This window comes from Tribolium madens, unplaced genomic scaffold, assembly GCF_015345945.1.
Source record: "Tribolium madens isolate multiple individuals breed KSU strain unplaced genomic scaffold, Tmad_KSU_1.1 Scaffold_71;HRSCAF=194;Tcas5.2_LG6, whole genome shotgun sequence".
NCBI classification, from domain to species: domain Eukaryota; kingdom Metazoa; phylum Arthropoda; class Insecta; order Coleoptera; family Tenebrionidae; genus Tribolium; species Tribolium madens.
In genome coordinates, this window is record NW_025401041.1 from 8,791,453 (window position 1) to 8,819,385 (window position 27,933).

The 27,933-nt window shown below is 35.3% G+C and overlaps 9 protein-coding genes across 10 annotated transcripts in view; 2 read left to right on the forward strand and 7 right to left on the reverse strand.

Moving 5' to 3' along the window:
- The window catches only part of LOC123008872 (fatty acid synthase-like), a 13,168-nt gene extending 7,838 nt beyond the window's left edge, over positions 1-5,330 (reverse strand). Inside the window, exons 1-6 of the mRNA XM_044404901.1 lie at positions 5,214-5,330; positions 4,792-5,170; positions 4,414-4,747; positions 1,467-2,680; positions 1,198-1,418; positions 532-1,141 (exon numbers count right to left, since the gene is read on the reverse strand). Coding sequence (XP_044260836.1) covers positions 532-1,141; positions 1,198-1,418; positions 1,467-2,680; positions 4,414-4,747; positions 4,792-5,170; positions 5,214-5,292 — 2,837 coding nt within the window. The 5' untranslated portion in view covers positions 5,293-5,330. The remainder of the gene's footprint in view (positions 1-531; positions 1,142-1,197; positions 1,419-1,466; positions 2,681-4,413; positions 4,748-4,791; positions 5,171-5,213) is intronic.
- A 4,912-nt stretch (positions 5,331-10,242) lies between these two features.
- Positions 10,243-11,306, forward strand: LOC123009016 (gustatory and pheromone receptor 39a-like). The gene is made up of 2 exons (XM_044405111.1): positions 10,243-10,995; positions 11,040-11,306. The coding sequence occupies exons 1-2, from the start codon at positions 10,243-10,245 to the stop codon at positions 11,304-11,306; spliced, it is 1,020 nt and encodes a 339-aa protein (XP_044261046.1).
- Positions 11,307-12,830: 1,524 nt separating this feature from the next.
- Positions 12,831-15,119, reverse strand: LOC123008834. The gene is made up of 2 exons (XM_044404858.1): positions 14,900-15,119; positions 12,831-14,854 (listed from the first exon to the last, which is right to left on the reverse strand). The coding sequence occupies exon 2, from the start codon at positions 14,849-14,851 to the stop codon at positions 13,463-13,465; it is 1,389 nt and encodes a 462-aa protein (XP_044260793.1). The 5' UTR covers positions 14,852-14,854; positions 14,900-15,119; the 3' UTR covers positions 12,831-13,462.
- Positions 15,120-15,223: 104 nt separating this feature from the next.
- Positions 15,224-17,582, reverse strand: LOC123008833 (restriction of telomere capping protein 5). Of its 2 annotated transcripts, XM_044404857.1 has the most exons (8): positions 17,334-17,582; positions 17,133-17,195; positions 16,957-17,085; positions 16,554-16,908; positions 16,255-16,413; positions 15,946-16,201; positions 15,768-15,897; positions 15,224-15,722 (listed from the first exon to the last, which is right to left on the reverse strand). In XM_044404857.1, the coding sequence occupies exons 1-8, from the start codon at positions 17,487-17,489 to the stop codon at positions 15,498-15,500; spliced, it is 1,473 nt and encodes a 490-aa protein (XP_044260792.1). In that variant the 5' UTR covers positions 17,490-17,582; the 3' UTR covers positions 15,224-15,497. The 2 variants fall into 2 exon arrangements, with proteins under 2 accessions (XP_044260792.1, XP_044260791.1); XM_044404856.1 differs by having other exon boundaries at positions 16,554-17,085.
- Positions 17,583-17,613: 31 nt separating this feature from the next.
- On the reverse strand, positions 17,614-19,667 carry LOC123008832 (BRCA1-associated protein). The gene is made up of 8 exons (XM_044404855.1): positions 19,549-19,667; positions 19,264-19,504; positions 19,048-19,212; positions 18,830-19,005; positions 18,283-18,781; positions 18,083-18,232; positions 17,849-18,032; positions 17,614-17,800 (listed from the first exon to the last, which is right to left on the reverse strand). The coding sequence occupies exons 1-8, from the start codon at positions 19,604-19,606 to the stop codon at positions 17,699-17,701; spliced, it is 1,575 nt and encodes a 524-aa protein (XP_044260790.1). The 5' UTR covers positions 19,607-19,667; the 3' UTR covers positions 17,614-17,698.
- Positions 19,668-19,738: 71 nt separating this feature from the next.
- LOC123009031 (ankyrin repeat domain-containing protein 13C) lies at positions 19,739-22,086 on the reverse strand. The gene is made up of 8 exons (XM_044405132.1): positions 21,969-22,086; positions 21,787-21,828; positions 21,634-21,738; positions 21,453-21,584; positions 20,891-21,405; positions 20,683-20,832; positions 20,389-20,636; positions 19,739-20,338 (listed from the first exon to the last, which is right to left on the reverse strand). Exons 1-8 carry the CDS (start codon positions 22,078-22,080, stop codon positions 20,323-20,325), a joined length of 1,320 nt encoding a protein of 439 aa, XP_044261067.1. The 5' UTR covers positions 22,081-22,086; the 3' UTR covers positions 19,739-20,322.
- Positions 22,087-22,114: 28 nt separating this feature from the next.
- On the forward strand, positions 22,115-25,858 carry LOC123009030 (zinc finger FYVE domain-containing protein 16). The gene is made up of 10 exons (XM_044405131.1): positions 22,115-22,270; positions 22,321-23,065; positions 23,115-23,909; positions 23,964-24,077; positions 24,127-24,451; positions 24,499-24,754; positions 24,801-24,960; positions 25,007-25,247; positions 25,292-25,574; positions 25,626-25,858. The coding sequence occupies exons 2-10, from the start codon at positions 22,321-22,323 to the stop codon at positions 25,782-25,784; spliced, it is 3,078 nt and encodes a 1,025-aa protein (XP_044261066.1). The 5' UTR covers positions 22,115-22,270; the 3' UTR covers positions 25,785-25,858.
- LOC123009038 (general odorant-binding protein 99b) lies at positions 25,793-26,442 on the reverse strand. Its single transcript, XM_044405140.1, has 2 exons — positions 26,278-26,442; positions 25,793-26,229 (listed from the first exon to the last, which is right to left on the reverse strand). Exons 1-2 carry the CDS (start codon positions 26,402-26,404, stop codon positions 25,907-25,909), a joined length of 450 nt encoding a protein of 149 aa, XP_044261075.1. The 5' UTR covers positions 26,405-26,442; the 3' UTR covers positions 25,793-25,906.
- A 173-nt stretch (positions 26,443-26,615) lies between these two features.
- Positions 26,616-27,765, reverse strand: LOC123009180 (zinc metalloproteinase nas-13-like). The gene is made up of 3 exons (XM_044405307.1): positions 27,268-27,765; positions 26,846-27,221; positions 26,616-26,798 (listed from the first exon to the last, which is right to left on the reverse strand). Exons 1-3 carry the CDS (start codon positions 27,621-27,623, stop codon positions 26,616-26,618), a joined length of 915 nt encoding a protein of 304 aa, XP_044261242.1. The 5' UTR covers positions 27,624-27,765.
- Between the last annotated feature and the right edge of the window lie 168 nt (positions 27,766-27,933).

Genomic DNA, 27,933 nt, shown 5'->3' on the forward strand with positions numbered 1-27,933 from the left:
GTGTCAAAATTTTAGACTTTTAATTATATTTTAGGTCGTTTTTTAAGGTTTTTTGAAAAAATTGCAGACTACTAAAAATAAGCTACGTTGCTTAATTTTTATATCAAAATTTCAAAATCATATTAAAAAAACTATTAAAAATAAATATTTCTAAGGCCATTTTAACTTTTTTATGAAAACTAAACATTAAAATAAGGGTATAGTGTGACCCCTTGTTCCACACTAAAATTTACCAATTAATTTAAAGGTTGCAAAAATTTCAATTTTGGTTTGAGTTTTAAACCGTTTTGACTGTTTTTTTGTAAGTTCAATTTCAAAATTTTAAGTTACTAAATTTCAGATCAAAATTTTATAATTTAGTAAGATATTTATAAAAAAAATAGTTTTTTATGCCGTTTTGTCAAACTTTTTTGAGACAGTTAAAAATCAAAATGGACCCAAAGTGTGACCCCTTGTTCCACACTAGAATTTACTGATTAGTTCAACTGCGTAAAAATTTTCGACTTTTAAACACTTTTTTAATTTACTGACCTGATAACATCACTGTTTTTGTAGGAATAGACTGGAATTACATTTTCCCTTGTTTCTTCGACAATTTCTAGATGTTTGATTGGATCAATTGACAATTTTTTGATGCCAGTCGGGACATATAAAAGCCTTGAATCGAGTTGCAAAATTTTAATTTGAAGCATTTTATCCATAAAACTGATCCAGTTATTGTCCCATCGTACTAACCCAGCTGACCCATCAATATTACATTTAACTAAGCCTTTAAACAACCCACTGTAATTATAACCTCTCAAATACAACTCTTTATAAACTTCAAATTCGTCCAAAAACTCCTTTGGATCATTTTTAATTTCCAATTCGGGTAAATCAATTTGGTACGACTTTATATCATCCGGTACCAAAACCTCTCCTGTCATAACAATACTATCATTTTCGACAATTTCAAAAAACCCATTTTTGCGTTGAATCGAGACCGAAAATGTGACAAAACCGGTTTTTGGCATTGTTGTCGCTCTCACAAATTTACAATTTTGGAAAACTATAGGCAAATGAATCGGTTGAACAAACCGCTCCTTGGCGATTATCTCCCAAATTATGTTCAAATAACCAGTGGCGGGGAACAAATTACGACCTAGAAAAAAATTCAAAATGGTACCAAAATTTCAAAAATGGTACCAAAAGTAGTACCATCGATGACATGCCCTTCCAAGTAACTATTCTCATCCATTAACCCAATATCGTACTTCATGTCGGTCTTTTTGGCAAATGCTGTGAAGGCAGTACTGTGCCAAACTTTGGCATGGTACCACTTGACCAAAGGTGAGATCATTGGAGTACCACGACTTACAGGGAATGTAACAGGAGTGTAGAGTTTAGCCAAGTCCAAATCGTACCCACTTTGGTACAACCTAAAAACACAATTATAAAATGGTACTACGACTTTGAGAAAATGGTACCGGCCGAGGAAATTTAAAAACGTTGCAAGACCCTGAGTGAGAGTCTTATCACAATCACTGACATTCAAAATGTGGTGACAATTTTCAAAATTTTCCAAAATTTCAATTTTGGTACTTGCAGTTAAAATTTGAAATTTGTGATTTTCGGAATCTATGTTAAGTACCATTTCAATTAATTCTTCAAGTGTCACAACTTTGTGATAATAGGCACAGATTAGTTTACCAATGGGGTTCCCCCATGTGACTTTTGGTACCACTTGGATGTCCCTTAGAGTGTCAATAATCCCAATTTGGGTACAAACACTCCCAAGTAGATCATTCTTGGTGCTCCCTCCCAAAATAATGTCATAAAGATTGGTACCACTCCCCAAAATGTCACTAATCCGTTCCATGGTACTCCTAAATGTCGGAAACAACATAAAGTACTGACAAACTCCTTTGTAACTCTTTTGGAACTCCCCGAAATTAACCAAAACACTTGGTTCAACCCCAATTTGGCTAATGGAAGTACCAAGAGTACCATTTTTGGTAATAAGGGTAAACCCCCGGTACAAGTGAGTAGTGAATTGATTTTTGAAAAGTTGGTGCAACATTGCAACAAATTCAACGTTGAATTTTCTCCTTTTAACATCATTTAAAATCTCTTCAACTGCTTCAACAGTCCGACCACTCACACAAACCAACCTTGGAACCTCATCTCGAACCTTGTGGTTCACTTTTGACACTCGTTTCAAAATCACGTGACAGTTATTCCCCCCGAACCCAAAATTGCTTATCCCCACTATGGGTTCCTCATCCTCCAAAGGGGTTATTTCGGTCGCGACCTTCAATTTCCCTTGCTCGAGGGACGTGAACCCGGCCTTGATTTGGTTCAGGTTCATGTTTGGTGCGATTTTTCCCTCCTCCATCGCGATGAGTACCTTGATGAGGGAGGACATGCCAGAGGCGGGTTCCGCGTGCCCAATGTTCGACTTGACGGAACCTATTATCAAGGTTTTGTCCCTTTGGTTCACTATTGCATCGTCGACGGCTTGGAGTTCTTGCCCATCGCCCACTTTGGTACCAGTACCATGCAGTTCCATGTATGCGATCCGGGATGGTGCTATGTCGCACTCGTTGTAGATTTCCTTCAAAAGTTGGCCTTGCATTTTGTGCGATGGGAACGATAAACCTTCACTCTTGAAGCCATCGTCGTTGATTTTTGCACCCACGATCTTCGAAATTTTTCATTATTGGTTTTTGGAAAGTTGAAGAACACAAAATTTTGAATATTTTGCAAATTTAAAAAAAAACGTGCAAAGATCGAAAATTTGTTTTATTTAAAGATTTATCAAAAAATATTGTTTTGGGTCGTTTTGACTGTTTTTTGAAAAATTATATTGCAAAATAAAACTAAAGTGTGACCCCTCGTTTCACACTGAAATTTACCGATTATTTAAATAGTGGCAAAATTTTAAACTTTTGATTATATTTTAAGACGTTTTTTTAAGTTAAAAAAATTTCTGATTGTACTAGTGATAAGCTATTTGCTTAATTTTTAAATCAAAATTTTAATTTATTTTAAAAATGTATTAAAAAATAATTTTTAAGGCCATTTAACTTTTTTAAAAACTAAACATGAAAATAAAGTTATAGTGTGACCTCTCGTTCCACTAAAATTTACCGATTAGTTAGATAGTGTCAAAATTTTAGACTTTTTTCATTATATTTTAAATCGTTTTAGTTTTTTGAAAAAATTGCGCAAATTATACTGAAACAAGCTACGTTGATTAATTTTCAAATAACAATTTAAAATTATTTTACAAAATTAAAAAAAAATTAAAGCCTTTTCGATTTTTTTTTGAAAACTTAACGTTAAAATAACGTTATAGTGTGACCCCTTGTTTCATACTGAAATTTACCGATTAGTTCAACAATGTCAAAATTTAAAATTTTTGATTGTATTTTAAACTGTTTTAATTTTTTTTTGAAAAAATCGTTAATTGTACTACTAACAAACTACGTTGCTTAATTTTTGTATCAAAATTATTTAAAAGAAATTAAAAAAAAATAATTTTATAAACCATTTAATTTTTTTTTGAAAACAAAAGTGACAAAATTTTAAAATTTTCATTATATTTTAAACCGTTTCTTTAAGTTTTTTGGAAAAATTGCGCAAATTATACTAAAACAAGCTACGTTGATTAATTTTCAAATAAAAATTTAAAATTATTTTACAAAATTAAAAAAAAATTAAAGCCTTTTCGACTTTTTTTGAAAACTTAACATTAAAATAACGTTATAGTGTGACCCCTTGTTCCACACTGAAATTTACCGATTAGTTCAACAATGTCAAAATTTATAATTTTTGATTGTAATTTGAACTGTTTTTTAAATTTTTTGAAAAAATCGCCGCCAATTGTACTAGTAACAAGCTACGTTGTTTAATTTTTATATCAAAATTATTTAAAAGAAATTTAAAAAAATAATTTTTTAAGCCATTTAATTTTTTTTTGAAAGCAAAAGTGACAAAATTTTAAACTTTTCATTATATTTTAAACTGTTTTTTAAGTTTTTTGAAAAAAATCGCTAATTGTACTAGCATCAAGCCACGTTGCTTAATTTTTATATCAAAATTTAATTTTTTTTGAAAACTAAACATTAAAATAAAGTTATAGTGTGACCAATTAATTAGATAGTGTCAAAATTTTAAATTTTGAATTATATTTTTTACTGGTTTTGACAAAATTGCTGATTGTACTAGTACAAGCTACGTTGCTTGATTATTATATCAAAATCATTTTTAAATTAAAAAAAAAATTTTGGGCCATTTTAATTTTTTTTTGAAAACTAATCATGAAAATAAAGTTATAGTGTGACCCCTCGTTCCAGACTGAAATTTACCGATTAGTTCAATAACAGTGAAATAATTTACTTTAGAAAAAAAAATGTTAAAAATTTGACTTACTTGGGCATAAATCCGGCGGGCATTTTTGGCCTTTTGCAAAAAAACACAAGCAACTGTTTCACTGCGCACATAGCCATTGGCATCTTGATCAAACACTTTGCAAATGCAGTCTTTACTCAAAAGGCCATACCGTGCAAACTGTAAAGTGGTACCAGGATGTAGGGTTAGGTTACAACCGCCGACTAGGGCATTATCACATTGCCCGGTTCTTATAGCCTTGAAGGCATGTTCAAGGCCATTAAACGAGCTACTGCAAGCCGAGTCGACCACCACTGAAGGCCCTTTGAGTTTCAAATAGTAACTAATCCGGTGAGGAAAAAAACTCCGGCTGTAACTATACCAAAAATTGGGATTATGGTACCAAATTTGGGTACTTACCCTGTCATTCCGAAAATCTGGGGCTTCCCAGCTTCGCTCAAAGACGGTGCTTCTAAATCCGACCAGGAATACCCCACAAAAACCCCCGTTTTGCTCCCTTCCAATTCCCTGGGATGAAATCCCGAATCTAGGATTGCCTCCAGCGCTACTTCAAGAAAGTTCCTCATCGCTGGTTCCATATTCTCGGCTTGGCGATAGTGAATCCCGAAAAATCCCGGATCGAATTTGGTGATGTCAGGGAGGAGGCCCCCTTTTGAGGGGATTTCGCTATTGTTGACTTTCCAGCGTTTGTCAATCTCGTCCATCATGTCTTTTTTGCTGAAAAGATTGTCGCGGAATTCTTGGACGTTGTTGGAGGCTGGGAATCGGCCTGAAGTTCCTGAAAATTGGGATTAGACATGAGGGGATGAGGGAGTGTGTACCTGAAATGATGACTTCTTCACCCGGTGGTGGAGTTGCCAACCAACGACCGAATTGGAAGTTTGTGCTGTTTGAGTCCATGGTTGGTGAGGAGTGAGTGAAGAGGGATTTTGTCTGGGAGTTTTATAATCTCGCAGGTTTATAAATACAGGAAATGCTAATTTATTCCTTTTATGTTGTTTGGGGGGTAATTAATACCAGAAATGAGGTACCAATGTGACAAAAACACCAAAATTTAGGACGTGAGACTGATTTTGAACCGTTTTTTTTCAAATACAATCTTACAACTATTTTTTATAAAATAATTACCAAAAATTATTAACGCAATGGAATAATTAGAATGTTTTAATTAAATTCAAGTTCATTGTTACTAAACTTTTCAAAAATAGCTATTTTGCATTTTAAATTAAACGCAAATGAACGTACTTTTCAATCAATAGATTTGTTTACACATTTTAAGGTTGTTACTCTCTGATTTGAAAAGGAACTGAATTTTAACTCAAATTTAGAATATTTTATCATTTTAACAGTTTTCTTTGAGAATTTGAAAACGTCAATGAAATTTATAGAAACCTTGATAATGGTACCACTTCAGATTTTGGTACCACTAATTCAAAACGAGTTGATGGTGACCTTTGGACAATTTCGGGTACTTACTAGTACTAGTTTACGTACTGTATCCAAAAACTAGATGTTGGTACTAAAATACAAAGTGGTACCAATTTTTATATTTTGATATTGTATACCAAAAAGTAGTACTAGTAACCTAGTAGTTTTAGTAGTGTTAGTTTATTTTTAAAAATAATTATTTTTTAGGCCATTTTGACTTTTTTTTTGAAAACTAAACATCAAAATAAGAGTTAAGTGTGACCCCTCGTTCCACACTGAAATTTACCGATTTGACAGATGGTGTCAAAATTTTAAACTTTTAATTATATTTTAAGCCGTTTTTTGAAGTTGTAAAAAATGCAGATTGTACTAGTTTGCTTAATTTTCAGATTTGAATTTTAAAATTATTTTAAAAAATTATAAAATAATAATATTTAGTCATTTTGACTTTTTTTGAAAACTAAAAATAAAAATAAAGTTATAGTGTAACGCCTCGTTCCACACTAAAATTTACCGATTGGTGAAAAGGTTGCAAAATTTCCAATTTTGGTTTTGGTTTTAAACCGGTTATTGAAAATAATTATTATTTAGGGCATTTTGACTTTTTTTGAAAACTAAACATCAAAATAAGAGTTAAGTGTGACCCCTCGTTCCACACTGAAATTTACCAATTTGTCAGATGGTGTCAATATTTTAAACTTTTAATTATATTTTACGTTTTAAAAAAAATGCAGATTGTACTAAAAATAAGCTACATTGCTTAATTTTTATATCAAAATTTCAAAATCATATTAAAAAAAACTAATAAAAATAAATATTTCTAAGGCCATTTTAACTTTTTTTGAAAACTAAACATTAAAATAAGGGTATAGTGTGACCACTCGTTTCAGACTGAAATTTACCGATTTTTCAGATGGTGTCAAAATTTGAGACTTAATTATATTTTAGGCCGTTTTTTAGAAAAATTGCAAATTGTACTAAAAATAAGCTACGTTGCTTAATTTTTATATCAAAATTTCAAAATCATATTAAAAAACTAATAAAAATAAATATTTCAAAGGCCATTTAACTTTTTTTGAAAACTAATTATTAAAATAAGGGTATAGTGTGACCCCTCGTTCCACACTAAAATTTACCGATTTGTCAAATGGTGTCAAAATTTTAAACTTTTAATTAAATTTTAGGCCGTTTTATAAAGTTAAAAAAAATCAGATTGTACTAGTAATAAGCTACGTTGCTTAATTTTCACATTAGAATTTTTAAATTATTCTAAGAAATTATAAAAAAAAATAATTTTTAGTCATTTTGACTGTTTTTGAAAACTAAAAATGAAAATAAAGTTATAGTGAAACTCCTCGTTCCACACTAAAATTTACAGATTAAAAGGTTGCAAAATTTTCAATTTCAATTTTGGTTTTAAGCCGTTTATTAAAAATAATTATTTTTTAGGCCATTTTCACTTTTTTTGAAAAGTAAAGATCAAAATAAGAGTTAAGTGTGACCCCTCGTTTCACAATAAAATTTACCGATTAATCTGATGGTGTCAAAATTTTAAACTTTTAATTATATTTTAGGCCGTTTTTTAAAAAAAATGCAGATTGTACTAAAAATAAGCTACATTGCTTAATTTTTATATCAAAATTTTAAAATCATATTAAAAAAACTTATAAAAATAAATATTTCTAAGGCCATTTTAACTTTTTTTGAAAACTAAACATTAAAATAAGGGTATAGTGTGACCCCTCGTTTCAGACTGAAATTTACCGATTTGTCAGATGGTGTCAAAATCTGAGACTTTTAATTATATTTTAGGCCGTTTTTTAAAAAAATTGCAAATTGTACTAAAAATAAGCCACGTTGCCTAATTTTTATATCAAAATTTCAAAATCATATTAGAAAAAACTATTTAATATAAATATTTCTAAGGCCATTTTAACTTTTTAAATAAAGGTATAGTGTGACCCCTCGTTCCACACTAAAATTTAACAATTAGTTTAAAGGTTGCAAAATTTTCAATTTTGGTTTGGGTTTTAAACCGTTGCGACCGGTTTTTTGTAAGTTCAATCCCAAAATTTTAAGTTCCTAAATTGTAGATTAAAATTTTATAATTTAATAAGATATTTATAAAAAAATAGTTTTTTTGGCCGTTTTGTCAAACTTTTTTTAGACAATTAAAAATCAAAATAGACCCAAGGTGTGACCCCTTGTTCCACACTAGAATTTACCGATTTGTTTAACTGTATAAAAATTTCCGAGTTTTAAACACTTTTTTAATTCACTGACCTGATAACATTGCTGTAGTAGTACTAGTACCTAAACTAGTAGTTCTAGTAGTGTCTTGACAATTTTTCTTAACTTGTATACCAAAAAATAGTACTACTGGTAGCATTAATAATTTTAGTAGTACTTAGAAGATATTTTTAGCCCAATAAACTTACTTTGAGGTTGTACCAAAAAATAGCACTAGTAGTTCTAGTAGTACCTCAAAATCATTGAAGGTATCTTTATTTATCTTTCTTTAGTACCACTTAATAGTACCATTGATAGGTCTTGGTACCAATGGTTTGTTCAATCTCAGTTTTATTATTGTTGGTGCAAAACAAGTTTATTGATTTTCGTAGCACAAACAAAAACACTTGAATTACTATAATTAACCAACGAGAAACATGTTCTGGTACTAATTATTTCAGTAGCCACGAAAACAATGAAAAAACTGAACGTTATTTTCAAGATTGGTAAAATTCTCGCAATTATTCCCGAATCAAAAAATTTAAATCAAAAAATCTACTCAATAATTTATTTTGCAGTTTTAACAATTAGCGTTTCTTTGACTTACATTTACAGAAAACCGTTTTACCAAAAATTTAATTTGCTCAAACTTTGGATTAAAATCGCTCTAGATGTGGTTTGTTTCTGTTTTAATTTTTACACAACTGTGATTGTAACGTGTTATAAGGGGAGGGAATGGGATTCACTTTTGAATAATTTGAAAAAAATTGAGGATAATAATAATTCAATAGTGACTTTATTCGCGTTTATAAATTTGTTTTTTTGGACTTTGAGTGTGTTCACTGCTTGGGTTTGGTTGACAGTGATTGGAGTTAAGTATTCACGACAGTATATTTTCGATGTTGTACAACTTTATCCCATGATTTACTACAATTTTTTGATTTTTGTTTTTCTCAAGAAAATTTTTTTTGGGTTAAATTCACTCAAAAAGAGTCTCAGTCGGAATTTTGAGTCAATTGCTACGAAATTTTTCATTTTGAGGGACAGTATCGACGATTTTAACCGGATTTTTTCATGGCCAATACTACTAATAATCATGTATAGTTATCTCCGGATTTTAATTTACATTGACCTCACGTTCAAACATGGATTAAAAAATATGAAATTCGTGGTTGTGGTTGACAATATTTGCATTATTTTATTGTTTGTGGTAAGTCACGGGTTGCATAATTTTTTTTTCTACTACCGCCTATATTTTGCAGGGCGGTGTCATTGCTGTAATTCTCGCATGTGACAATGTACGAAATGAGATTCAAGAAATTGCACGAGTTTTATACAAAATTTCATTGACAACACCTAGACTCAAAATTTTGTTCTACTTGGTCCAAGATTTTCCCCGAATTACCGCCGCAAGGTTTTTTCCACTTGAGAGAAACACGATTTTTCAGTTTTTGTTTCTAATTTTAACTTTTTGTCTCATTTTAACTCAATTTACCTTAAAATAAACACATTGTTTTTTTTTTTTGAAAGGTTAGGGTTTGAAATAAAACCATAGTGTGACCCATCTTTCCACAGTGAAATTTACTGATTAGATCAAAAGTGGCCAAATTTTGGACTTTTGAACAAGTTTTAGGCCATTTTGACGTTTTTTTTTTACTTAGATTGGTCATCATCATTACTCTTCTTTTTAGATCAAAAATTTTAATATTGAGTAACAAGATTACTAAATGTCGTCGTTGTTTTCAATTAGGCCGTTTTGGCAATTTTTTGATAAATTAAACATTAAAATAAGTCTATAGTGTGACCCATCGTTCCACACTGAAAATTACCGATTTACGTAAATGTGTCCCAATTTTAAACTTTGGACCAAATTTTAAGCCGTTTTTTCAATTTTTTGGAAAAAAAATAGTTCAAAACACGATGTCTAATTTAATAAAAATTTTACATTTATAAAAGATAAACACAAATTACGTTATGTCTCGAAACTTAAAGCCATTGTGACTTTTTTTGAAAAATGAACATGAAAATTGGACTATAGTGTGACCCATCTTTTCAGACTGAAAATTACCGATAAATTAAATGGTGATGATATCTTATACTTTTTGTAACATTTCAACTCAATATTTGCTAATAATTAATTCAAAAAACACATTAACTTGTTTTTCTCCTTAATTGCTATTGATTCAGTTCAAAATGGATGTCAAGACCATCAAGGCGTGTTTGTGTATCGGAAAATTGCTCGCACCGACACAAAAAAATCACAAATTCTACCCAATTATCGTATTTTTTATTTACACAATTTATGAGATTTACAGTTTAAATCAAAAACGGTTAACATACAACGGTTTTACTATCGTTCAATTGGTTTTAAAAATCGTAATGGATGTTGCACTTTATTTCCACACTTTTCACATTTTGGTAATCCTGATGAGTCTCAGACGCGATAAGTGGACGAAACTTTTTGGAATTTTGTCAAAATTTGATACTCAAGAATTAAATCCACCGTTTTATTTCGTGGTTGCAATCCATATTATATTTTTTGTCAACACAAGTTTAAATATCTGGACTTGGGTTAATTTAATCGGTTATTATTTTGTAAAGAGTTATTTGATCGAATTTTTTGAAATTTATCTACTTTTTGTCTGCACTGTGTCGAGTAGTGTCATTTTGAAAATCCTGCTTCAAAAATACAAACATCAAAACCGACTTTTAACCGATTTTTCTAATTACAAAACCGTTAAATTTAACTTATTTCTCCTCAATCGTGCCGTTAAAATTTTCACCGAAATTTTCGGATGGACGATTCTCGTGACAATTTTCTTCTCTGTGGCGAGGACTTTGATGTATTTTGATCTTTTTCATAAAGATTCGATTTCGAAAAATTTCAATATTAGGCATAGTTGGCTTAATTTTGTCACGACTGTGACCACCGGTTTGTTATTTTGGGTAAGTTTGTCTTTTTGTATTTTTTTTGTTATTTTTTCTTCCAGATTCTTCTCCTCTATGTGATTTTTTTGTGCGATCTTGTGTCAAAAGAATTTGAGCGAATTTTAAACATGGCGTACAAAATTGAGACTTGGAGTGTTATTTTCGATAACAATTTGAGAAAAAAACAAGAAATTATGAAAGATTTACTGAAACATCGGCCGAATTTCAGCGCTGCGAGGTTTTTCACTATTGATAGATCGACGATTTTCAGCATTTGTAACTCCTTGACTTCGTTTCTAATCATTATAATCCAATTCAAGATTAATTAATTACAGGGAACTGTAATTGTTATTTTGAGGTTAGCTTACGCGTAATTCCCCTAAATTAGTGTCAATTATATTTACAAGTCGTTATGAAAATTGCTATTATGAAAAATAAATCATCGAAATTACAGTTTTGACATTAATGAGAAAATCCCTGAAATTCAATCAGACGTCAAAATCTCGTTAACAATGAAACAAAATTTCTTATTTCTATTACAAATGTTGAACAATACTTGTTTGGATGAAATTGACGAAATTTCGGACAAATCAGTACGGTTGGTACTCCTGGAAACCACTAAAAACCTCACCTTGTACGACTATCTTGACAGTATTACCAACTATATCACTACAAGTGTCCAAATCGAGAAAAAAACCCTAAATGATAGTACCACTCCCAATTTTGGTACCATCAAAACCCACGTGATTGTGACAAGTGACGCCACAACTCTTGACTTGTTCCTAGACACCAAACCGGAAATTGTGGTACCACTTGCCCGACATTCATACAAGATTTTTTTTGTCAGTACCAGTGGTACCTCTGAGGTGATTTTTCGCCGGTTTTGGGCCGATTTTGGCGTTTTGGATGTGTGTTTTTGTGACAATGGCCGCCATTTTGCTTACTCACCCTTCACCCATCAAAGTGGTACTTGGGGTACCATCGCCACCCATGCACATACCAACTTAAGAAATTTGAACAAGTTTCCGTTGAAAATATCAATGTTTGTGCGATTTCCCACCATGGTGGTGCAAGTACCAGAATTATTGCGAGCCAATCCGGTGTACAAATCAAGTAGTTTGGTTGGTTTAGATGGTTGTCTTTTGTCAACTTTGGCGGAATTTTTAAACTTTGATTTTGAAATTTTTGGGGAAATTGGACGCGAAAATTTCGGTTGGGTACTACCGAATGGTACCGTGACAGGTAGTTTGGGTCTAGTGGCCAATAACCAAGTCCAAATCAGTACCAATGGACGCTTCATCACCAATTATGGTACCGCAAACATCGAGTTTACAGTACCATTCGACAGTGACAAGATATGTGCTTTGGTACCAAAATCGCAAAAAGTACCACAATGGTTGATGGTTTTTTATTGTTTTAATGTTACAACATGGGTTTGTATTTACGGTACTTGTGTCATTTTTACCATCATTTGGTACTTTACCAGACGCAAGTACCAAGCAATTTGGGAAATGTTCGGAGTGATTCATGGGATTCCCATAAGGATAGTACCAACATTAGGACAATCATTTTTTTTATTATTTTGTATGATTTTCAATATTATTATTTTGAGTCTAGTTCAAGGTTCGTTTTTTAAATCATTTACAACGCCAACTTATTATAAAGAAATTGAAACACTTGACGATCTTGACAAGTCGGATTTAAGCATTGCTACCAACTTTTATTCATTTGACAGTGATGGTTCCAAAGTAATGGCTAATTTGAAGCGAAAAAAAGTACGATCGGTACCACACATTATGGATTCGGTTGCGTATAAAAGGAACATTGGGAAATTAGAAAGAAAGAGAGACATAGAACCATTTATTAAAACAAATTATTTAGACAAAGATGGTACTCCACTGTTACATATAGTTAATGAATGTTTGACATCTTATTTCATATCTTATATAGTACCCAAAGGTTCCGCCCTTTTGACAATTTTCAACCAAGTCATTTTAAGAATAGTGGAAAGTGGGTTGGCCTTGAAGTGGTACCAAGACGTCGAATACACCGAAATGTTGGCAAAACTGTTAAAGTTAAACAAAAACAAAAATTTATGGGAACCTTTCACCCTTTACTCCCTACAAGGCGCCTTCTTTGTCTGGATTTTGGGTACTCTCCTATCAGTACTAAGCTTTCTTGGTGAAATTCTCTCAGTACTTGTCAAAAATAGAACCATGGTGTGACCCATGGTTCCACACTGAAATTTACCGGTTAGAGTAATGGTAGCAAAATTTTGGACTTCTGGCTTCGTTTTAACTATTTTTACTGATTTTCTTTTAAATATGACAAAATAAATTAAAAAAAATGTTTTTTGTGTTTAAGCCACTTTGACTTTTTTTTGAAAAAGTAAACATCAAAATAAGTTTATAGTGTGACCCATCTTTTCACACTAAAACGTGCTGATAAATTAAATGGTAATAAATATTTTTAGTTTAATTAATAATTAACAAGTTTCTTTGGTGAGTTTCTCTCGGTACTCGTCGAAAGTCACTAAACCGTTTAAGGTGGCAACCCTTAAATTCCAAGCAGTGACTTTCGGATTAATACAGCAATTGTGCAGTTCTGCCACTTGTGTCGAACACGCACATGCAGGGTCGCCACTCGTCCACAAACTCCCCCACCAAAACTCATTTCCGGGAAAAGCGTTTCCGTCCCATGGATACGAAACGACAAGTAATTTTTCCGGGATTTTCGAATGAGGATTACGGTCTTTGAAATGTAAGGTTATGTGGCCATTTTGTGGCACATCGGCCATTTTGTATTTGATATGTGAAAAACAAACATCACTTATGTGGTCCAAAGTGAGGATTTCCAAGCGTCGGATGAAAGTTTTGATGAAAATTTCGTCTTGTTGGGCGTAGATTTTCCACACACCCAGACCCAAACCCACGACATGGACGTACGCCATCTTGTTGAGGATTTTCGCACGAGAGTTTGCCTCAATTAAAAGAGTGTCAATTGATAAAATTAATCTTCTTTCGTACATCAACTTATCAAAGTAGGTGTCGGGTAATAATTTGACATATCGATCTTTATTTGTTTCAATTAATTTCGAATTATAAGTGGTATTAAAGTCGCCGTAAAAATCCAAAAACTCGCTTTGTAGGGACTTTTTCCCGTACCCAAACTTCTTGATATTTTGTTCCTTACTTCTAATAATTTCCCTACATTCCATAACCTTTCTTTTGTGTAATCTTGGACCTACTAGTCCTATAATAACGCCGCCATCTTGTATATTTTCCCGCTCATTTTCAAACTTTCCCTCATTTTGTCTACTTCCATCATTGAGGAAGACAGTGTGTGACGACACCGATACCAGTGCTGCCAACCTAATTTCATCATAACTCAAACAATTGTCCAAAACGAGTGGAAATTTCTCTTTTTTTGTCCCGATTGTTTCCCATTTGTTCACACCACTGCTGCCATCTAGTAACAAATACGCGTCAAGGGCACCAACAAAAGAAACGGCACGTTTACTCAACAAACGATCGATTAATTCAAGTAGTGACATTTTTTTGTAGAATTTATTTCCATTTTTCTTCTGATAATTGAGGAAGATTGTGCACAAATGGAGAGCGTGTTCGTGGAGCACTGGATAAGCCGAATTGGCATTTGCTTCAAGTGTTGTTTGGGGGATTTTATTTTGTAACAATTGGCTGCACCGAACCGATTCTACGGGAAATTTCACGGGAAATTTCGCACTGTTTGACATTATTTCGGTGAGTGAGACGTCGGGGGGTGGCTTTGGGGCGTTCTCTGGGGCCAAAACGAGGGTTTTTAGGGTCGGAGGCCACGGGGGCGGACCGGTAAACCAGTCCGCTGATCTCGACATTACCTACAAATACATAAAAGTTGGGTATTACAATAGAAAAATACTCACGTTGTTAAAATTTGTGAAGCAATACGTGTCTGTTTACTAATTTGGGAAATTTCACATAGCAATAAGTTACAGAAACCTGTAATTCTGAATAACGTTTGGGTGAGTTTTAAATTAAAAACACACTTTATTATGAACAATTGAGGCATACTAAAAGCACTTAAGTGTTTTTTGGAGCCTTTATATTAGAAATAATACGAAATTTTTCAAGAAATTGACACTTGACATAACCTAAAAAGATGTCGGAATGTATTGTTGGTTGCATAACATAGCTTGTATTTTTTTAAATTAAGGTTATAAGGAACAGGAAGGTAATAAAACACAAGATGGGTCAAACATTTTTTATAAAAATATGTCTGATTGAACACTTTGTGTAATGAACAACACCCTGTTAAAAATAAAAACAAATTAAGTAGCTTGATTAAATTTAGTTAAGTAGCTAATAATATCGAAAAAGCCAAATACTGTAACGTTGGCATTGGTTGGTTCTCAAGGCACATATAAATACTTTTCAATGAGAATGAGACTTTTGAATAAATATAACAGTCCCTAACCTAAATTTAATATCACTATAACAAACTTCTAAGTACTTAATCGATACTTATTGTGTTTGGTTTTGGTGGTATTGTGGTCTCCCAGCCAACTCCAACAAATACCTATCTGGATGGTCCAGCCAATCAGCGGCGCTCAATTTCACACATCTCTGTCTTTCCGCTTCTTTCACTTCCCATTTTTTCACTTCTAATTGATGTTCGCGACTTACAGGGTCCCCACAACCCCACACTTCAATACGTAGTAAACTGTAGGGGATTTTTTTAAACTCCATCTAGTGACAAGATTAGAAACGAAAAATTGTAACAAATCAACTGACCTTTTCAAAACCACCGTCTACTATAATTATAGGTTTGCGTGGGTCTTTACCAGCACGTAACCCATAGGGGTACCCCCGAACCGTTGTATTCAAATACAACATTTTAGACCCCATCTCCAGTAACACAAACCTAATGATGGAAAAATTAAAACTTGTTAAGTTGGTAATCGTGACTCACTTTGGTAACAATTGAAAAACAGCAGACTCCTCCCCACCCCAATAATGATTCGATTCTTTCCATTCATTAGGTGATGCAATACAGAAAACTTGACCGTCTTCGACCTTCAAAAGACACAAAGTGGGGCCCTTGTATGACATAACATGGTGTAGGAAACGGTTAGCCCCCAAACCATTATCATCAGAATCATATAAAACGACCCAATGGGAAGGCACAGCGCACAGTAATTTGGTTAAGAAGGCGGTACTTGCCAAACCTTGACAAATCAAATTAAAGTAGGTGTGGTCTATTTCAAGTGTTTTTTTTTACCAACGCCACTGTTACTAGGGGAATGGGCTTTCTGTGGTCTTGAGAAGACTGGTGGGAGGGCCCCTGCCAACAACCACGACAAACTCATATGTAGCAAATGGGGGTGTTTTTGACTGAAGGGTGGAGCTTGTTCCAAAACAGGCGTGGCCAATTCCAAACCTAACAATAAATTGTTACTAACCACGCCTACCAACTTAAATATCGTATAATAGTTTTTACCTTCTTCAACCTCATCTTTCGCAGCGTCCGATTTCACTTCTATTTATTTAAGTTTGACTGTTTTTAATTAAGGCACTCACCTGCGGCTGGTGCATTTGCAATATCCTCCAAAGTGCGCCACGAAGTGGCCAAGGAATGTACTAAATATCTGTGTAGGGGGAGCAACAATCGGGGACAATTTGCGGCCAACCAATGAGACACGAATTGGGTGGAAAGTTGAGTCTTGGTGTGAAAACAACTATCAACAACAGCTTTCAAAGTTTTGCTTATTGAGAGGCACATTTGGGGCCCCTCGGAGTAGTGGTCCATGCTGACGTGATAAGCGCACATTAAGAGCGAACGGAGGCCTTCGGGGGTTATAATTTCACCGGAGTCTTCCACTTGTGTGGCAAACATACGGACGAAAACATCGCGGACTGTCTCATCGTCAAGAATCTGGAACTTGAGGATGTCAAGTGGGGCTATCATTGATGGCACACTCACAGAAAGGTATTTTTCGCATTGGTGTTTGAAGCCTTGAATGTCAATGTAAGTATTGCGGGATTTAGCCCCCTTGAGTAAGTACGTGAAAAGCTTCTCGGCCAAGACGGGGTAACGGGGAAACAAATATTTCTAGAAATTTATTAAATAATCATTCACCATAGAAAATAACAACTCACCGTGAAAACATTAAGGGTAATCCCATGGATGTTTTCCTCTTCGAAAGACTTATCGGCCAAAATCTGAAATTTGAATTCAAAATGGCGCCTAACGTCAATACCAACTTGACAAATTTTAATTTAATAACCTCTAATTGTTATTACGACGCAATTTTTCCAATGAAATAGCAAAAAAGTGATGTAATTTAGAGGAGAACTCACTTTGGTTAGCTTTTCCACGGGTAACAAGGGGCTCGGTTTATCCGCTGGAATTTCGTGATTTGAGACCGTCCGCGAAATGCTTTTACGCGAACCGTTGGAAGTCGGAGTCGAGTCCCCGGATTTGCTATGGGGGCCGTGGCCGTGGTGGTTTCCCATCTTTTACCCCGATTTTATCACTACTGACTCATTTTATAGGTTACTAATAAATGACTTGGCCGAAGTTGGTCGCACTGATTGATAAACAAAACAACCACCAACTGCACCACAACAAAAACACCAACTAATCTAAATATTTAATGACAGATATAAATTATTACACTTAAATTACAGAGAAATTCAATATTTACATTGCTTTATCTCACTAATTAACGCTTTTTTTTCCCTTTCTTTTTATTTTTTGCCGGCTCGGCCCCCACTGTGATTGTACCGCCAGCAATATCATCGCGATCATCAGATTTTTCAATGACCTTGAAATTAATCAAATAATTTAATTCATTAACAAATAAAATACCGACTTGTTTAGCGTCAATAAAAAACATTAAGTCGCGGACTTGTTCCTTCAATTCTGATATTTCTTTCTCCATATTATCCTTTTCTTCCTGTAATTTACTCAATTTAGTTTGCCACTGTTGTTGATTATTCCTCAAAGCTTTCCCTAGTTGTTTTTCCTCATTTAAATCATTTAAAGTCGTGTTTAATCTAAACAAAAAATTAAATAGTGACATAACTTCGGTTAGGTTGGTACCCACTTGACACTCTGTTGATTGACTTTTCTCTCCAATGCCAACTTTTCTTTATTCAAATTAACAATTTCCGCTTTGAGTTTATTATTTTTCTCGGTTAATTCGAGCACTTCCGCTTTTAATTCCTGATTTTCTGCATAATAAATACTATCAAGCCTGAAATAAATTAGTAGTGTGAAAAACCCCAATTCGGTGAAGCATCCTACTGTGCTAATTTATCCTCGAAATACAATCGTTGTTCCTCCAGTTGCGATGTTAATAAATAGGTGAATTCGAGCTGAACCGAGTCGACTTTTTCCTGTGCGCACTCGGCCTCCGACGGGGGGCCCTCCGAAGGCACCAATTTCCCATCTGCTTTATTCTGGAGAAGTCTATGAACGAAATTATCGCCTTTGTAGTCCCACACTCGATGCGAGCCCAATTGCAAGGCATAGCAATGTCCCGATTCGCGATAGTGGAGTGCAGCGTGGCCCCCTTGATACCGGCCGCATCCCACATGCCCGCAAATGAGACAAATCCAAAGTGCGTCCGCCGATTGGGCCACTTTTCCACATTGCTCGCATTCGGAACTTGCGGCCTGTTCGGGGCTCTGGACACAGCGACACACAGGACACGTGGAATCGCTCCATTGCTCGAGACAGTTTGCATGAAATGCGTGATTGCATAAAATTGTCAAAACACCATCAACTGATTCGTCCATTCGTTCTAAATTTCACAAATGAATTAATGGGATTTTCGAGTTGAGGGATTTACCGAGACAGACGGGACAAATGGGGAGTTCTGTATGACCGGGCGGGGGAACCCCATCGTGGGCCCACTCCACACGAGACACCCAAACAATTCGACAGATGTTGTCAGGTTCAAGACTGTTGAAAGGGCCCCCATTGAAGGTTATGTAAAATTCCATAGCCGACTCGTGGGTTCTAAAACTAGGGGGCCACATTATTGATTCCCAACAAGGGGGCACTTACGTTAATAGGGCCATGTATTGGTTAGGTAGGGAGTCTCTGAGGACTCGAATATGAGCAATATCGGCATGACAGGGGGCTGTGAAAGCCAACAAGTCATGACATGTCATTGAGGTTGGCACACCTAGCAAACAAAGCGTCAAAGCCTCCTTCCTATCACTTAAAACACTATTTTCTCTCTATTAATTGGGACAAAAACATGGTTAAAAACACACTTACTCTTCCTTATACAAATGCAAAATTCCTTTAGTAATCTCAACAAAAGGATTACCACTAAAAAACCCTATTTCGCTTTTGGCGTCTTCAGGTTCGGTCAAGGGGGTTGTTTCACGGGAACATACAGGAAGGAGCCCCCAATCCTCTCGAGGACTCTCCAACCGACTAGGGAACGTCTCCACACTGATATCACGCGATTTGCGCCCCGTTTTAGCCCCTTCATTAGAAGCCTCAGCCCCTCCATCTGCAACACTAATTAAGTGAGGTTATGTGAAATTTAACACTTACCAGCGCTTTCATCGTTCACTTCCACACGGAGGACACATTTAGAGACCAATTCAGACATTTTTGCAACAAAAATTTGGTAAACAAATGTTGCGATAGTGGCGCCATCTGCTTGAATATACAGGGTGATTGCTCCTAAATAACAAATTGTGCGTCGGTATTGGTCAAAATTTGCACAAATGATAGTCAAGTGTCCATAAAATTAAACATTTTATTGCGAAAAATGGAACAATTATCTACTATTAAATATAAATAAATACAAATAAATGACGATGATTAGTAAGCATAAATAAAGTAGGCTTATATAATACGTCAGCCTGTGTTAAATTAGTCTTGTTTTGTAATTGACGTTTTTGAAACTTAATAAAGTAAAAATTTTCACTTCCTGATATGTCGGTGCCAGCAAACACAATTAATTTCTAAACATTCAACATGAATACACAATTAACAACAATTTAACATAAAAAAAAAACCAACAAATTTCCGTTTTAAAACCTAGAATAAAACAAATACCCTGCTTTTTGATAAAAAACGAATCGAAATTTATTTCCCGATCTATTCCAGATAGACTAGACAACTAGTCGAGTAGATGCTACCTAGTGTGAACAGCATTGGTACTTCCACACACACTGTAGGGCTTTGTCCCCCTGCTAGCTCCCTTGATTTTCTTAATTTACCGACAAACTTCGCCTTAGCAAGAAAACGTCTGTCATACGGCAGGAGAAACACTGGTTTTTTAGTATAAGTTATTTCAAACGAATTTAATAATTCAGGACGTCATAAATCGGGAAATCTACAACAAAATTAATTAAAACACAAATCAATCACAACAATTGGTGCCACCTAGTCGGATCCTCTTTATAGTTTTTCGGTGTTTCAAACAACTCTTTCGGTATATTATTCCGAAATTCAAACTGCTGGAATGTGATTTTTGCAGTGACAGTCGGTAAGATAGGAATCTCTACTTTAACAGGAAAACCAGTAGGGAGCTTAAACGTAATAAAATCACGCAGTTTGGAAAAATGTTTGAAGGGAGCAATGACCTCAAGAACGTTCAATAACATCTCCACTGATAGGGGAAATTCTGAACTCTGCAAAAATATAATTATATTAGAAATTTTCCAAAAATTACAATACCATAGCTATGGTGGCCTTGAACGCTTTTGTTGTTTCTTTGTAAACTAGATCACGGCCAAGACGAGGATAAGAATTAACATCTGAATTTATGTATTCTTGCCACGTGACATTTTTCTCAGGGGGCGGGACCAAACTAGTTCGACGAACCGGCTAAAACAATCACAATAGGCTGTTTTGCAAAACAATAAAACTTGCTCCGCCCACTTACAACGCCATTTTGATCGAAACTTTGTAAACTGCCCCCTTTAGTCAAACTTTCTAATAGGGCTTTATTTTTTTGTAAATCATCAGAAGACAAATGTTCTCTTCTTTTTCGACTCTCTAACATGAGACCATTAACTGTATATAATTCACTTTCGTATTGCCCCGCAACTAATTCTTTTTTATCTTCTCTGAAAATCCAACCACTTTGCGCACGCGCAAACGAAATACTTTTCGTAGAGACTTGAGCGGCTAAAATATCCGTCGACATTAATAAATCAACCTCATCTTCAATCTCCATTTCGCTCTCTTCGTAACGAACTTTTTGATAGACTTTTAATATGTTATCAAGGACGGTGAGACTTTCATTAGGTTCAGCGTTACCATTGAAAATAAATGAAATATCACCACGTTCCCATCTCATGTCAGAGAAATCGACTAATGTGGTGTCCAGTCTGATATTAGCCCCACTTTTGTAGATTTTACAAATATCGGACGGTAAAATACGCGACACAAGTGGCACTAAAACGTGAAATTAGCAACAAATTGGTGCATTAAGTGGTGCCAACCCCAGGATTGAAAGTCCCATTTGAGTTCCATGTAAAAATCATTAATCCTATTCAAGGCTTCGACCAAATTCGGGCGCCTTTCCTCCATCTGCTCTCTCGACTGTTGACGAAATTTACGTACAAGTGACGAGACTAAAAACCAAATTTTTGGTAAATTAAACTGGGAAAAAGTGAAATTTACTAGTGGGTCTGTTGCCGTAACTAACAGCTTCTGCCAACACCGTCCACCCTAACCCATTCTTGACCTTAACAGGAGCGTCGTGTTTCAACAACAATTGCACGCATTCTGAAAGATAAGATAAAAATTGTGAAACGTTGAAAGTGATCGGATTACCTTTGCGGCCCAACATCACGGCCAAATGCAAGGCGGTGTTGCCTGTAACAGAGCAAATCGGTCATTTTGTGCCCCCTATTTACCAGAAATTTTTTTGATATAACCTCACTTTTCCCGCTTCGATGTTAATTGCCACTAAAGCTGGGGTAAAATCGGGATTTGGGTGTGATTGGACCACTCACCGTGCTTGTCTTTAGCTCCCACATCGTGTTTGCGCAATAATCGGGATAAGGATTTCAAATCATTATTAAAAACAGCTTGATGGAGAGGATAACTGTCATTTTCTTCAGCCATTTTAAATTCTAGTTTTCTACTACTAACCCAATTGGGGTTTTTTTCATTACCAACTGTATCAAATGTCATTTAAATCAGCTGATTGAAATGGTTTTTGTGTGGTTATAAAAGCCAAAAAGTGGGTTTTTTGTTTATATTTATATCATTTCAAATGGTGCAATGAAATTTCTGACTTATTTAATTACCGGAGGTGAAGTTTGACCGGTTTGTGTGACTTGAAATTTAACCCGAATTTTTCAGATGGATAAATACACCGTGGATTTAGATCAGGTTTTAAACGATTTCGAATATAGCGAATTAACCGATCAACATAGTTCAAATCACAAGCAAAATTTCAACAATTTCAAAAATTCCAATGTCAAACATTCAATTAATAACGTTTTTCACAGTTTAAACGAGTATTTAAATACTGATATTTCGCCCAAATGTGAAATTAAACCGATTTTGCCTGAAACTGGCGAAAATTCCAGCCCTGAAATCACCGACAATAATATAACCGAAGAAAAAGTCACTAGTGAAAGTGACCAAAATCAAGAAGAAAACACTGAAATTAATCACTTAGTTGAGGAAGAAAACACTGAAATAATCTCAATTGAGGAAAAAAACGAAGAAACAGTAAGTGAACAAGAAGGATCTGATGAAACAATTGAAAATGACATTTGTGATGAGTCACGTGATTCACCTATAATTGAAGAAAATCAAGTCAGTGTAGTTGAAACAAACGTGTCAATTAATCAAAAGACTGATGAAAAACCAAGTAGTGACCTTGAAAGTGTTAAATGTGAAGAAAAGAGTGTAATTAAAGTTGGCTTTGATGAAGATATCAATTTAGATGAGTCCGAATTGAACCGTTATTTGGACGAATTAGAGAAAGAATATGAAGAAACACCAAAAACTGAAGAAGAAGAAGAACCGTCAAGTGTGAGGCCTAATAATCTCCCATTGTCCAATCAAGAGGACGAGAAACCTGTCATAGACCTCGTAGGTTGGTACCTTAAACGCGTCAAATTCCCCTAGATTTAGTAACATTTTAGGTGAACCGGGTTCAACGCCCTATAATAACGTTTATGTCAATAAGGAGTTGCCTCAGGAGAAGCAAAATAGCGATACTGAGTGTTCCACTTCCGCTTCCCCTACATTCTCTGACATTTCCACTGAGACTAATTCATCGTGTACGCCATCTACCGACACAGTGGAGGAACCAATACGTGAAGCCGCCCCCCCAAACGAGGCCACAGATGACCCCCAATTGGGTAAACAAGCCCCTGTGTGGATCCCCGATTCGGAAGCAACCAATTGCCAACATTGCGACACAAAATTTACTGTAATTAAACGTCGACATCATTGTCGTGCTTGCGGTCAAGTTTTATGTTCGAAATGTTGTAATCTAAAATACCGACTTGAGTATCTCGACGATATTGCACGAGTTTGTACGAAATGTCACGAAGTATTAGAAAAGAGCAGTGTGACCAATAGTTCAGATAGCGAATCGAATTCCCCTAGATCACAACCGAATCCGAATAATCCACTTGAGTATTGCTCGACGGTGCCCCCACATCAACAAGTAGCAGGAAATGTGGCCCCACCGGCTGTTATGGTACCTGTGGGGGTGCTTAAGAGGAAAGGGTCAAGTAAAAGGAGTAATAAAAGTGTTATGTTTTGTGATGGAATCAGACCTGGGAGTGATTTGACTAATTTAGATAATGATTTTAATTACAGTAGGGTGAAGGGTGGGGATGAGAAGAATTTTCCAGTTGTTGATCCGGAAACTAACAGTTTTATACCCAAAGGGGATGATTTACCCCCAACTGTCACTATAAATAAATCAGGTAAATAGAAAAATTACTTTCAAATTGAGTGAAAAATTAATAAAAAAATTACAGATTTATCGTATTTGGAGTGCAGTAATGGCCCAAACGTGGTGGAAATGTTGAAAAATGAAACTTTGATTTTTTCCCTTCAAACTAATCTCTTAGTTCACGTCAAAATAATTAATAGTTAGTATTTTAATTGATTTTTTTTTGGTAATAACATTTTTTCTTGAAGTGGATTGTTGTATAAACAAGACAGCGTGGTGTTTCTCAACTGAAGGCTTAATAAATGTCGGTCAGGACGAAGTTGTGATCCTTCTCGAATTACTCGACGATGAAAAAACTGTCCCTAAAGATGTTTTCTTTCATTTGAATAATATTTATTTGGATGCGGTTAAAGGCACATCTGTAAAAGAAATGGGATTGTCATTACACACCACAACGAATTTTTTGGGTTCGAAAAATCACGCCGGTTTCGTGTATATAAGACCAACATTTCAATGTTTATGCAACGTAATAAAGCCTCAAAAACCGTTTTTAATCGGACTTTTGATACATAGGTGGTATTTACTTGAGTTACGATTTTTTAGTGATTTTTTTTTCCTAGATGGGAGACTCCATGGGCGAAATTGTTCCCTTTGCGACTTGTTTTGAGACTGGGGGCTGAATATCGCTATTATCCCAGTCCGATTATCTCGAATCGGTATCGAGATAGCGTGTTTGTTGAAATTGGACACACGATTATTAATTTACTTGCTGATTTTCGCAACTTTTCGTACACTTTACCCCAAATTCGGGGCCTTACCATCCACATGGAGGACAAAAACACCACTGTGACAATCCCCTCGAACCGCTACGATCAAGTAGTACCACTCTAATCCCATGAAACGCACTAAAACTTTGTTTCAGGTGATGAAATCGATGAACAATTCCAGTGACCACATTTTGGCATTTGCTGGAAATTTTAGTCTTTTAGCCGATTCGCATTTAGTCTGCATTCAAGACACGCAAAGTAATGAAAATACTTACAGTACACATGCGATTAATATTCACAATAAACCACGAAAAGGTAAAAATATTACACAAATTTGGTTTTTTTTTTGATTAGTTTGTAGTAACTGGGGCAAGTTTTATTGTTTTTAACGGTGCTCTTAAATCGTCGAGTGGTTTAACTGCAAAGTCTTCGATTGTCGAAGATGGTTTAATGATTCAAATCCCCTCGGATCATATGACTCAAATTCGGGAAAGTTTACGCAATATGAAAAATCACACTGTACAATGTGGTTGTATTAATGCTGTGTCCGATGAAACGGTTAATATTGTATGGGGGGAGCCTGATACGAATTTCAACGTCGGGTAATTATCTCTAGTAGGTTGGCACCGTTTTAGTGATTTTCTAGGGTTTCTTCACCAATTGATAATAAATCGATGGAGGGGATTCCCTCGATTCGAGTCCATAACGGGAAGGATTATGTCAATGGTAATCGATTTATTCGTTGGACTGAGGTTTTTATTGTACAGAATGAGAGTGAAGCTAGCCGTAATCAGGACCCAATTGACATTTCCAAAGTATCAGAGACAATCGCAAAAGCGACTTGTACAGCCCTTGTCAAGTATTTAGACTTATTGATAAGTAATAATTTTCACAAAATTGGGATTAGGGCTAATCTTAATGCACTTTTTGTAAGTTTGGTGATTTTTACTAATTCAGTTGGTGATTTTTGGTTTTGGTAGGTGGCGTACTGTGCTGGGAGCAATGGTGTAAAGTTGCCACCGATTTACATGGAAAGTTTGGATAATGAATTGGTTCCTGTGCTCCACAAACATGCGACTAGTGATTGTGACGAAAACACAATAATTCTGGAATTAATATTCCGTATTTTAAATAAATAGTATTGGTGTAATTGTTAAATTATAAAAATTTTATTTGTTATTTTTAATTAATATAATAACTAACCAAGTTGTAATCAGTTCGTTCACCTCTGGAACTTCCTGTCGAATGTAGGTAGTGATAGTCATTTCTTATCTTCAATGTTGTAGAAAAACTGGTCTTCAGATGGCTGTTGTTCAGCCATTTTGTCCCAAAAACACTGAGTGAAAACAAAAGCCCTTTCGCATCGATTATTCGACTCGGTGGCTGTACATTTGTACAAAATAAACTCCAAACTGGCAATCTCCACATCAGACTCCTCCAAAGTCTGTTTTATATCGTGGAGGAGGAACCCCCCGTCACTGTCCATCCATCCGTATTTCATAAAAAGACAGTGGAGGAAACATTTGAAAGCACTAGACTCACCATAACCCAATTTCTTGTTGATTAAAACCTCATTCATTGTTCCTAAATCGGTTCGGTTAAATTCGGTTAAGAAAACAATTGCACACTTACTCATACTGATAGGGGAGGTTCGGTTACACGTCTTAATGAAACTCAAGTCGGTATCGAGTTCATCGTGAGTGAAACTCCGGGAGAAAATCACCGGAATAATAATGAAAATTAGGAAAATTGGGGACATGTTGACGAGAGGAAGAGTCGCAAATGACTGGGCGTGTGATAAGAGATTATTAATTTCGAGTGATAATGAAACACTGGATCGCAAAAAAGTTGGCTGTGACTTTGAAATTACGTTGGCAACAATGTTATATTGCCAATTTAAATCATAAATTTTGAGACAAAATGGCGACTCCAATAATGAAAAATTTGAATTTTAAGCATTTTATTCTCATTTAATTAACAATTTGGAACAAGAAGGACAAGAGGCCGCCCCCGTTGCCGCCGCCGCTGACCTCGCCGCCCACCACATCCCCCCCTGGAGGCTTATTGGGACACCCATACATCGTATTAATCTTGATAATGTCCCCCCGACTGAATCCCTCCCTTTGCCCCATTTTCACATTCTTGCTCGAATCCTGCAACGCCAAATGTCACCTTGTGATTGGTCCAAACCTCCAATTACCTTAGGCACAATTGTGGGTTTACCATTGGTAGAAAACGCACTCGGTGAGTAATGCATAACCGACCTGTAGTCATACACAACCCCAAAACCGTCTGTACTTCCCCGATCGGCTTTTTTGAAATTCCCCTCGTGTCCATTTTTGATATTTTGCCACGCAATTGTCACAAAATCGTCTCTTTCCCATCGATTTTGCTCATGGACGAACCCTAAAGCGTGCATTAATTCGTGCATGGGGGTCCCCACTTTGCTTGTGCAATAGGGGTTTTGTAGGTTGACTTCTTGACGTCCGGTAATCCGCCCCACACTTGACCAACACCCTGTATTCCCATTGACTATAGAAATATAATCCTTGTCGGAGGCCGTTTTCGGCCGAAACCTGCAAAATTAAAGTCACGTCGTAGCTTAAGTCAATCATGGCTCACTTGATGCAAGTGTATTTGTGATAGATTTCCATCGCACGCTTGATCATTTGTACGTCTTTAGGTGGGTAAAAAGGGGAAATCTCGTAGGGGACTACCCCGTCTTTCCATCTTGTTGTCTTGGAAACAAGTCCATTTCGGGCATTCTCGGGAAATAGGATGTCGCCTTCGGCGTACTCGCCCAATTCTTCGGGATTTTCCGGGTGATTTTCATCCCAACCTTCTAGGTTTTTATTTTCGCGGGGTTCACCGAATATTGATGCACCGAGATAAGATAAATCGACGGGGTTTGGAGCGATTTCGTTGTCCGAGGCGGAGGCGAGCCCCAACACTGAGGTGTATAAGACAACTGGCCACATTTTTGTGTTCAAAATTCGTTTTTCTACACGATTATATATAGGAAATGCATCGGGGACACGGTTTGAATTATTTATGACTTTTTGAGGATTTAAATAATTATTTAATTGAGGGGTTTTGGGCGATTTGATGGTGGGTTGAAGTAGTTTTTGGTTTATCGCAATTTGTAAGGGGAAATGAAAGGTTTGTTGAATTTTATCGCCATTTCCGGACAAGATTTGGTCAAATTTTGAAATTAGGGCAAACATGCGATTGTAAAAAAATATTTTTTTTAATATTGGGGGTCCTAAAGACTCAAAAAAGTGCATAAAA